We start from the raw sequence: 12799 nt of genomic DNA on the forward strand, positions 1-12799 counted from the left end.
ATATGTAATACTTAAAATTTGGAATAATACAAAAATTATATATATAATAAATTTATTTATTTAATAATATTATAATAATATAAATTATAAAAAAAATCGGACAAATTATACTTATACATAATTACATTTCATTTTGTTATAAATATAATTGCTAATTATTAACATAAAACAAAAATAATAATACATAATTATATGTATATTTTATTTGTGCACTTATATACAGATTTAATAAAATATTGTGCAGTCTTTGAGAATGTACCATTTTGTATTGAATAAAGTTTATAATTATAAAGTATTTACAATAATGAGGTTAAAATATGTATAGATCATATAAAGACACTAATCATCTAAACGAATTTAAAATGACTATTATACAATATATATTTTAACACAGTTTGATGAGATGTCGATGGCAAATATTTTTTTATTACTAATTAAACATCAATGATGTGTTAAAAATATGTGAACGTATTCAACTTTAGCTATTTCCATTTGGTTGAATTTTCGTCTCTAGTCTTCTGGATTCGTCTATGTGGAGATTTCTGTTGTCGAAAACGAAATTTGGTGGCAAACCGTGATTGAGCGACAAAACTTTGGATATGATGCTCAAATCTTCCTGAGACCTACCGCCGTGCGTTAAACCGGATTGGTATAATAAACTCTTTAGTTCGTCATTGTGCTTAAACCTGTTCTGATTCGGAAACACTGGAAATCTCTTGTTGAAATTTGCGTTGAAGCGATTGTTCCTAGAGAAGATGTCGTTTGTGTTTAAGCCAAAGTTTCCGGTGCCCGAGTCTTGTCTGAAAACACGCACAGTTCCACTGTTTTGATTTTTATCTATAAAATTTTGGTACTGCTTTTCGTGAGGTACTTGTAAGTTTGCATTCGGAACTATAGGAGCGGTTTGCTGTAGAGGAAATGGTATTCTTTGCCCTGAACGTAAATGGACCAAGAAATCGACTGCTTCTTTCTGAGGCAAAGCTTGTTCTAAACTAGGCGGTGAGTCTATGGTAATACTTGGCAAGAATGAGACTGATGATGTCTGGAAGACATTCTTGGGTTGCTGTCTTAAATTATTGATTTGAGCCTGTCTGAAATTCTGCTCTTCGATATAACGTTCTTGTTGTTGGCGCTGCTGCAACTGCTGCTGTTGAATCAATTGCTGTTGATGTAAAATCTCTTCATGGTGCCTTTGCTGCAATTGCAATTTTTGAAGTTGCTCTTCTAAAAACCTTTGTTTAGCTTCTAATTGCTGTTGTAATGTCAATTGTTGGAAATTAGAAGTTTGAACGTTAGGAAACTGTTGTTGAACTACACTTTGATCGATGTTATTCGATTGCGTTTTAATCGGATTCAATTGCATCGTAGTCACTGGAAGCGTGGGTAGAATCGGTCTTCTTACAGCTTCTTTAAATATTGGTACGACTTTCTTAGGTAAACCGAGAGCATCTTGATGAACAGTGAACGCCGCCACCAATGGCGCTTGATACACTTGGACCTCGTGATTTTCTAATTCTTCGATATTCTCACCATCTTCGTTGTGGCTCGGCTTTGGAGTGGTGGTAGTGGTAGTTGTAGTTGTGGTTATCGCAGGCTTCTTATTGGGCTCTGATTTACCAGAATCTTTACTGATGAAGTTTTCAGCTGCTATGTTGCTCTGGATGCTCCTCGTTTGAGTAATCGCGTTCAAGTTTGAAGTTTCTTTTACTTCGATGTCTTCGTTATCCAAAGGATCTAACGCTTTTTTAGCTTCCTGTTTCTTCTTCTCGATCTCATAGTCTTTGCTGTTTTTGACTTTGAAAGCTTTTTGACCGTCGACTACGAACGAGTGGTATTGAACAGCTGGAATTTGATCGACGCTGAAATTTTTGCGCTTTTCGGGGCTTGTCTCGTCCCCGGCTTCTAAAATTTCATCTTTTTCAGCCAGTGACGTATCCGTCGAACTTTCCTCTTCGAAGTCTTCCGACTCGTTTTCAAGATCTTCTAATGCTCTTAATAAAGCACGCCTCAGAGCAGGATTGAAGCGAATTAGCTTTTCGTGATCGATTTCGTTTCTGCCTTCTGATTCGGAATTTGCCCACACCACGCAAATAAACATCAACAGGGCTGCGCAAAACTGGAAATAAAAAAGAAAATAGCATTAGAAATTATTTGATTGACACAAAAATTAATGTAGTTTAAGATAAATTAGTCATTAGAATCCGTAATAGCGTCACGTGTTAAGAATTTCACTCGAGAAGCTCTCGGTAGTGACAGAGAGTGAAAGCGGTCATAGATCACGATACCAAAGAGCCGGAATCGAACCCAAGACCTTTGTGTGTATTTCCAGATGCATGTTACGCTGTTAATATCCAATAAACAATGAGAGAAAAATACATACTAAATTACACGCTGCGTGTACGTTTTATTGTCATAAATTATTTATGGGAAATTCTTTAAAAATATTGATTTATAAAAAAATGTTCGGTGAAATCATGCCTACTTATTTTTTATTTGATTTTTATATATTTTTATACGTGACCCTAGAAATAGCATAATTTACACACGGACGTGATATGCGAATGTTTGATATTTTGTGCTAGACACCAAAAATTGCATTGATTTATTTCGCTTCCGTGACTGTTTGCAGTTATGGTCAAAAAGGCCCGTTAAAAAGTTTTGTGCATGTCTAGGCATTAATCTAAAAATATTTTTGTGCTAGTACGTGTTTTTTTAGTGTATCATAGTATAGACATTCCAATCGAGAAGCTGATAATTCGTGAGAAGAAGATTTGAAAGCTGATACTCTCATGAGGAATTATATTGTTGACATTGTAACGATGGCAGTTGTGTGATGGTAGAAAGCTACTCAATTATATTTTCGGAAGATGATAATCGTATTTAATATTATTATTGGCATTTATAATATGACTAACTTATTTAAATTACATATATAAAATTTATTGACTTGAATGATAGTTTGATTAATAATAATAAGTGAAATTGATAATTAAATTTATATTAAGTGAGATTGATATAGGGAAAAGTTTCGCATGAGAAACGGTTGTATTTTAATAAGGATATATTTCTACAACATGTCTGAAAATTATTGAGCTTTTCTTGAATCATTACAAACCTAACCATCCATATAAATACCATATGGCACTTTAATATCGTACATTACAATATTACAATCAACTGAAGAACATCATAATGATGGACACATGCTCACGCATAAATATAGACAACACCATTTTCAAAAATTTTCATAATACATAATAAAGCACCGAATCGAAGTTTTGAATTGGGAACATCGCACACGCATGCTTCATCATATCACGTAATATGTCATTAGGAGTAATTCACGTGATAATATGCCGTTTAGGTAACACCGTACGAAAAAAAAACGATTGAAACTTCTTAGCATTTCACACGAGGCGCCCGGGGAGCGGTCATTATATTATGTGCGATGGGCAATCATCAATTTGATATAAGATTTTCACTATGTGGGTTGTGTGGTTTCGTCATCTCGGGAGTCAGTAGTCTGATATGAGATTCAATGAATGAACAGGACCGATTGGCCGGATGCGATTTTTGCGGAGTTTCACACCTAATAAGCAGTTGTTGCTTAACAATGGTTCTCACGTTATAAAGTTTTGAGTAAAACGCGTTCGATGTGACATAATAAAGTCATTACATATGTTCGTGGTTAAACTCGATTATAAAGATTGACAATCGTGGTCAAAATTAAAATTGTTAAGCAGAACCAATCAATTTTAAACTGTAATATATATTTTAAGAAAAGAATATTGAGAAAGTTTGCAAACATTTCTAGACGATATTAAGAAATAAACCAATAATATTCATTAGGTTTTAAATATTATAAGCTAAATTGGCTATCGTTTTAGCAAAAAATTTAGTACCCCATCGACTGTTAATAATAATCAAGTGACAATTGGCAATAACAGCTGTTGCTACTTTATAAAAACAATATAAAAAAACTTTTTTGAATTATCGATTTCTTATCGGAGCGGGTTCTTAGACCACCAAAACAAAAATAATCCGCCGGCCGGTTAGAGTAATAGAAAATTGCAAAAAAAATGTTGGTCTTCGCATGAACCCGCCGTTACTTATGAAGTGTTATAAAAAGGGCAGTGGTTATAATATTTTTTAAATATTCGTACAAATTTAATTTTGTATAATAAAAATGCTCTATAAAATTGCTGATTTCTCCAGAAATAAGAAATCTTTATTTAACATTTTTCTCGAGAAATTATCGAGAGGAAACACTAGCTGCGTATGTTCCCTACCCCCTACGGAAGATCCACGTCACTTGATCGACAACGCTACTATTTAATCTAGCGCGTACGGTAAGATACATTCCCTTTCGCTCGCTCGCGTCTGAACTAATGAGAGTGAGTGAGAGATAAGAGCGTGCGTTACATGCGTTCCGCACGCCCACTTTTTATATACTTCACAATGTAATATCATAATGAATTTTAATTTTAAATGCTTGAATTTAGCATAATTTGGCATCCCACAACATTCAGATTTCCCCCCTGTTCTAAAACTTACTAAACAATATTAAAAATAAATTTCTCTAAATAAATAACTCAATAACTCAAACTCAAACCTAACCCATAAAAAGTTTTAAAACTCTGGTTGGTCTTAGAACTTGTATTATTTAGTTAATGTTAGGTTTGGGTTTGGCAATTTGACATTTTGCAACAGTCAAATTGAATTTCATAGACATTTAAGAGCGGCGTATAATTTCACTAGCGTCTATCAGTTAAATTATATTTTCGCTATTAGAAATATATATTTTTTTGAAAATGAATTAGATATAATTTCACTGAAATGTCAGTAAAAATATAACTTCACTAATAATACACATTCACTGTTTCATTTATATGTATATAATATGTTCGTTAGTCAAATGAAAACTTTAAATATATTTTTATGGTAATTTATTGAACAAAAAAGTACAAAAGGTTAACATTTTTACGTAGCGCTTAGAAAGTATACGAATACCTCTAGAAAAAATCTTCATTGGATCTTAACCTCTTTTTTAATCCAAAGGTGTAAAAATGACTGTTCGTACTTAACTTTTTGCCTTCATGCAGCATTGGACTCTAATGTTTCTACTCAGTGTGTTTGACCTGATGAGATCTTAAAAAAAACTAGCCCTTTGACGAGAAAATAAGTATTCAATAACAATTTTCAAAAACGTAATCGTGCATGATTTTAAAAAGCCCGGCGGCATAATTTTTTTTATTAATACATACAAGTTATTCTCTATGATTATTAGAAAAATTTCAATACCTAATATGTACTCGTATAACATATCTCAATTTAAATTTACCATATAAATGTTCATCAATGAGAATAGGAAAATCTATGTATACATTATCTGTAGGGATCAGTCGAAATTATAATTTTATAATAATCACTGAAATTGAAAAACTCTAAGGTCCATATGCGATTAGAACACAGGTCTTTCAAGTTAATAATCAGCGACTTATACTACTCGTCTATCGTGCTGATTAATAAAGTTAATGAAATAAAGACGCCAAAGTGCTTTTGTGCATTACAATGCACTATGGTAACAAAAATATTGTATAAAAAATGTCTTTTAACAAAGGCATCCGAAGCAATTGTTTAACAAATTCCAGAGCTGCATACACAAAAAATCATTATATTCATCTGCAAATAATTGAATAAAGTGTCAGGCTCGCACCCAAAGAAAAATGTTTTAATGGAAGTACAGTTACAATTCAGTCTAAGTCCAGATTGAAAATAATCTAGAAAATTACGACACAAACGCTCCAAATCGTATATTTAAAATATTAAATCAAAACTTGTACGACTGGGATAATAATTTGTAAATTAGTGTAGCATAGTCTGATACAAAACTTAGGCTATTTAAATACCTTATAGCCTACTCGTATACTTACTAACGTACACTTACAGACATGCATCACCACACTGAACTTTTATTTATCTATAAATTTAAACGAGTTTCTACCAGCACTATACAAAAAAATATAGACTGCACTGCTCCACTTTCGTGCTTTTTACAAGTGTGGCAGATTCCACTTTTAAAACTATATTGCCAATGAACAGCAAAAAAAATCTGCTAAATTAATATGTTAGTGTTTAATGAAAAATAAGTTCGATAGTAACTGTTTATTAATTAAAAGTCGAGGGTTCAAATCCCACTAACCCCGAATTTTTTCTTTTCTATCGTGCTTTTCTAAATTCACAGATGAACACGACTGATAAACTAAATCGAGCCAAGTCGCACATGTATGCTATACAAAATGAAAAAATTAGAGCTCATCGGAATGCTTTATGAATAAAAAATCACGATTATTTAATGAACGTGTTCCGTGACTATCTATAGAAATTAAATATCAAAATATTTCCCGATCACTTTATTATAAGGCACTGTTTATCGTAATCATTTTCATTTCAAATTAAATTTGGAAAAATATGTATTTAAAATATTACATATTATGAAAAATAAAATGCAATAGTCTATTTTTTAAACAATTGACCACATCGACATGTGGCAACTAATATAAAATTCGCACATAAATACACAAAACCAAACATAAACACACCTTAAGCATTTCTAAAGAAGCTAGCTGCAATTTTGCACAGAGTTTCGAAAGTGTTTCATAATCATTCTCCTTTGATTCTCAAAAAAACTTCAATAATTCAACACTCGTCTCGTGCGACCCTCGACATGATTTTCCACAAGAGTTTTCAATTTCATCATTGACGTTGAAATTTTCACATGTCAAAGACTCGTTTTACAAACGTACGGTCCTGGTACTTTCTTTAATCACAAAGAATTAGTCTCGGATGATGTTTTGAATTATTTAGCGACGGCCCGCAAACGAATGCTCATTGTGAATTCAATGATGAATTTCTTCTCTGCATATATTATGATGAAAGACTGTGATGAATCTGCGAATGATCGAAGCGAATCTTTTTTTTATATTCAATTCGACAAGTGTAGTTTTATTGTTGTTTTTTTAAGTTATGAATGAAATTTATTGTTGCTTTAATTCGCAAAGGCAATGAACTACGATACAAATTGTGGGTTGCGAATCAGCGCGTCGATATCTCTCCATATAAAAAAGAACAATTCAAAGCGGATACTCGTAATTTATTGATTGTACGTTATTATTTTTGACATTCAATGTATTTCTATTAAAAATACATTATATTTATTGTATGACATACATAATAGACATTAAAGTGTATTTTATTACCATTACAGCACTGATGATATAAACATGATAGAAAATCACTATTAATCATGTGGCATATATAAAAGAGAAAATTGTGGATTTATTTAATAAATCTTTAAAAGAGGGGTAAAGGGCACTATAAACGCAAATATAATAAGATTCAATGTGTATTCAGAAGATGTTGGAAAAAAATATTTTTGAGTATGTAAATAGAAAAAATTTAGAACCTATTAAGCAGAAACATAAAAACATTTTTAGTAGTTTTTTCAGATATATAAAAAATACAATATTTTTATTTTTTTTATATTGTATGATTTTAAAAACATATTAGATACCTAACCTTAGTTATTATTTCATTTTTTTATTATGAAATATATTAAAAAAATATTTTAACATATTTCTTATTTATAGGGAAAATTATAATAAAAAATTTTCTTTACATATTAAAAAGCATGTAAAACTTTAAATATAATCACTAAGAAAAAATAAAGTATTTTTATTAAGTCTAAAAAATCTAATATTTAATTGTTCTATACCCACAAATTAATTACAATTTGTAAATATAGAAAATATTCATTCAATATGAATCATATTTATATTGAAATTTTTCAAGTGTTTGGGTTAAAAATGTTTTTAATTATATGTATACTCTTTTTGAGGCTGAGATAATTTTTAATTATGGATAATATTACAATAAAAAACTATAAATACGTAAACAAATAATGCTTTTAATTTATATATAGTGTTATTTATATATAACTATTGCTAATAAAAGTTAATACTATTATGACTACATTATCAAAAAAAATGTGAAACATTATGATTTAAGTGTAATGTGATATTTTAATGCATAAATAATATTAATTCAAAATATAATGGATTGTTGTAAAATAAATAAAAAATATAAAGTATTTTGATTAATATATTGTAAAAAATAAAAACAACTTCATACAAAAATATTATTTATGAGCAAAAAGATAAGAAAGATATTTTTACACATGTATCATATTTTATATTTTAAGTTACCTAATGACAAATTGTATTCGTAATTAATTGTAATTGTAAGCACTACTTATTTACAGTAGTATCATTATGTTTATAAAAATAGTATTAAGTTGAAATGTAATATGAAATTTCCGGTAGATATAATTAATTATATTCATGTACTAATGTATGAGGAAAATGTTTATATTTTTGTAAAGTTTTTTTAAAGTTGACTTAAAAAAGCTCATTGTTCTTTGCTATAATTGATTTCTTTATACATGAATAATCATGAGTAAAAAAATAATTTACATTACTTATGACTATTGTATATTATTTTAATAATAAATACAATTTTAAATATAATTTTTTCTATTAAAAAATTAGCAACATCTAATTTGCAACCCACCATATAATTATCTTAATAAAATATTACATGCATATAACATGACTTTTCTTTGTATGATAAATTACATTAAAATTGCTGTTAAATCGACAGTAATTATAACAGAATACCTATAATTTTATTCATTTTAGTTTCAATTAATTTTCCCACAAAATATTTCATTCAATACTGATACATATAATTAAACTAGTTCTACATTATAAATTCAAAATATTAAAATATTCAAGCGTATAATTTTCGCTCAAAACTACGGAATTTGTAACAATCCATTTTCACCGGAAAATGTTACTAATAATACATCATTATATGAGTGTTTATCTACGCAGATTAGCATCCGTGCGAACTCGTATTACTCAACTGTTAATTATAATATTTTAGCCATGTAGCAATAGTAAGAAGCGTAAAAAAAAATTATCGATATTCGATAATGAGCATAGTTAGCGAAGGTAAAAAATCAACACTAAGATGACCCAGTGGGTCATAGTAGAAAACGCCCATAGCTCTTCTATGGTCTCACCCACAGCTTTGTATCGATTAATCACGTGTTTCAACATTGACAACGATGAGACGAAAAAAAGTGTATAATAATAATTTATGGCGTATGGAAGTACGCATTTTCACATTGTTGCGTTTTCGGCAAACTTTCTAAATTCAGCAGTAATAATAGCTTGAATCTTAATCAGAAATCGAAGATTCACAATAAATATTATTAATAAATTGGATATCATAATCAAAAACGGACAGATTTATGTGAACGTTAAATATCAATGGTGAACATAAAATTAAAGAGCGTGATTTTGTTCCTTTGAAGTTTAAGAGTTATAATTTTAGATATTTTATTTTCCACTCTATCCATAAATTTTGAGTTAAGTGAATCTTAATCGTATGATTAAAACATTTAAAAAAATAGAAATTGGAAAAGGTAAGACATAAAAAATGACTTATTATAGATACTGAAATAAAGTGCTAAATACTAAATGAGAAAAAATATTATATATATCTTAATCGTGATCCTTATTTTGTGTAAGATTGTTGCAATAAATCATTGTGAATGCATTAACCGCTTTAGATATGTATTATATATGCAACCACGCCCTTTTTATTTAAATTTTATTTGCCTTTTGAGTGTCAGATGAGCTTTGATTAATGAGACATGGTATAAATTGACATCAGTAACCGGCGCTGCGTAGCTTAAAACTAACCAAGGCAGAGGAATAATGATAATGATAATGATCTTTATAATTTTTCAACAACTATGTGCTTCAAATCGTAAGTAAAAATCACAAATTAATTTAATTTGTTTGTGGCGTGACACGAGTATTTCACTGCCACCCAAAATCCCAAATTTCCCATCGTGATGCATTGGGGTAACTTATTACGGCACAATGTTATTAATTTAATTTAAATAAAAACATAAAACTACGTCACAAAATCAGATGCTGACTTACATTATTTGCACCATCAAAAATATCACGATTAATCAGATAAGCTTTTCTTATCCTGATGGCAGATATTTTAAAGCAAAAGCCTATACCTAGCATCAAAAACAATATATGGATTTCGACAATCGAGTCACTCACGTTTGGTCTTTGACAAACACGCCAGGCTACCGCTAGGGCTTCGCCTCTACATCCACAAAAATAATGCGGTATTTTTAAAGCAAACCCAACAAGCTAATGGTTTACCTTTGACTTAACTTGACGGAATTTTCGTTTCAACGTTGGTTTAAATATCTTTGCAAATCTCTCGTCACTAGATAAATGATTTCGAAACAAACGATTCAACACTTACGATTACTAACTAGTCAACTTCTTCATAACAATATTGTATTTTGTATAATGAAACGTTATGTGAACAGACTCTAATTGCGTCTCATTGAAGCAAACCAGTGAAAATCACACCAAAAAAAATACCTCCCTGAATCTCGCCTCGAAAATTATTTCTCGATAATTTTTAAAGAAAACTGGTAATTCCAATTTATTTAATTAAATGTTTTCAGACCAATTTTCGGTAAAAAAAATATTTTTACGAATATTTTTAAATGTTTTGCAACCGCTGCTTTTTTTAAATTACTGCATAAGAAGGGAAAAGTCCGTGCCAGATGTTTGAAAATATACGTTCTTTCTTGGAAGCGTTTATTACAAGTCGGAAGTATTTGAATTACAAAAAAATGGTTACAAATTTAATGACTATTATTATAGGCTTTCTCTTTGCTTTGTTAATCTATGAACTACATTATTAATTAGATAAAAAAAAACCGCTCCGTGTGGGAATCAGAAATTTTAGAAATGTATGAGAGCTTTCCACAGAGTTATGCCCTAGAATTTTCCTATCGATGAATTTAAATCTCGCTTTATGAAAAATAAATAAATAAAATAAAATATGAAAAATGTAAAGTACAGCTGTTATTGACCATTTTCTCTAAAAGTTGGGTATAAATACGGAAGCCAAAAATTATTTTGTAGCTCTACGCTCTGTGATCAATCAAAGTAGATCGATAAGTTCTGGTTCTTCGATCAAAACAAATCATCATTATATTGAAGTTTGTTCTCTTTAACGATCATCTATAATACTATACTTTATCATATATTTTTTAATATATTCAAAAAAATTTCAAGTGAAAATAAGAGATTGTATTTTTTAATAAATGAAAAACTTTGAGAAACCAGAATGCTTAGTTTAGGCTACATGACTAACTTTTCCTTAATTACTAAATCATAAACTTAAGCGTTTAAGCCTCTACAAAGACCTTCATTTGACCATCTAGATAAGGTCCTGAGCAAAAACAGCTCTAACAAAACTTTCCCTTACACTTGTGACGTCACAAAAAATCGTATGCATTTATGTTGTTACTCTATTTAACTCAATTACACTTTTTAAGCGTTCAGTTAAAATTTTAAATATTCGGATAGGTAACTGAGTATTTTTACTATGGTAAATTTAAGTATAAAGATAATTTTATATTACCATGATCCAAAGAAATATACGTATTTTTAGATATACTTTTAAAAGCGCTGATTTGTCGCTCGTGGCCTTTTAGCCGACAGAAAAAAATATTGATCTTCAAACCGAACTTAATGACGGTTCATTACATACCCATTAAGTAAAGTTTTTTCTTAGACATCTTCTTCACAACAATGGCCTGAGGAAGTTTTATAAAAAATAAACATTTTAATGTAGTATATGTGCACCAATGGAATTTGCATACGCAATTTTTCACCGGTTGAGAGGTTATTAACGAGTTTATCACGTAATAAGGAAGTTGTTTCACAGTCAAACGCACAAAGGCTGGGAAATTTCAAAAGCGGTCAAAGCTCGTTAGATTTTCGCAACTCTGATATTATGAATTCGCAAAAAAATGCTGACAACCAACTGACTGAAAATACTCTTACGCGTGCTTTTCATATCTTAACCTTTTTTATCCTCCGCTGGTTTTTAAAACACATACGCAACACCTATTTCCTGTCAAACCACAACCCAGCCGTAAACTTTACGATTATGACAGATATTGTTTTATTATATTTGCATACGTAACATGACATTTCAATTAACCGCGCAATCACACGCATCAAAGTTTTGCGCAAAAAATAATACCTAATATAAAAATTATCGTTATGTGTACAAATGTGGGTCATCATCTCTCAATGACCCTACCGCTTTCGACCCGACATGTCCCCAAGCTATGTACAAATAATCAGCAATTATTATTATAGCACTTTCTAAACATGACGATGACAATTGACACGCATTTGAATGATCCGCCTCTACTCCGACTCCTGCCTTGTGATTTATTTTTAGGATAACATCCTTAACGCCCACTGAATTTATACGCGTGCGGATATGGTTTGATGCTTGATGGTGTTGCAAAAAAATCGTGATACTAATTGGAGCTCGTGATGTGCCAATTTTGTGAATTAAGAAGAGGAAGCACGATAAAAACAATAACGCATGAAAAAACATATAAGGTTTGAGACGTGAGTTCCGATTCAACTTCCTTATATATATGAGTATTTTTTATCTTGAATATTCTAATTTTTATTATTTCTATAAAAACCATCGATTTTCTGGGACGTAATAACAATAAATGTCAGCTATGTATTATATCCATTTTATATTTAAAGCATATCTAAAATACATATACTTCCCAGTTGTATTAGCTAAGTATATTAAAAAG

At 30.1% G+C, this 12799-nt stretch overlaps 1 protein-coding gene across 1 annotated transcript in view; it reads right to left on the bottom strand.

Moving 5' to 3' along the window:
• Window positions 1-191: 191 nt before the first annotated feature.
• The window catches only part of LOC148227127 (uncharacterized), a 48826-nt gene continuing 36218 nt past the window's right edge, over window positions 192-12799 (bottom strand). Inside the window, exon 2 of the mRNA XM_088201994.1 lies at window positions 192-2116. Coding sequence (XP_088058120.1) covers window positions 479-2116 — 1638 coding nt within the window. The 3' untranslated portion in view covers window positions 192-478. The remainder of the gene's footprint in view (window positions 2117-12799) is intronic.

This window comes from Plectrocnemia conspersa, unplaced genomic scaffold (genome assembly GCF_051122295.1).
Source record: "Plectrocnemia conspersa isolate PC_06_02 unplaced genomic scaffold, ASM5112229v1 ptg000013l, whole genome shotgun sequence".
NCBI lineage: Eukaryota > Metazoa > Arthropoda > Insecta > Trichoptera > Polycentropodidae > Plectrocnemia > Plectrocnemia conspersa.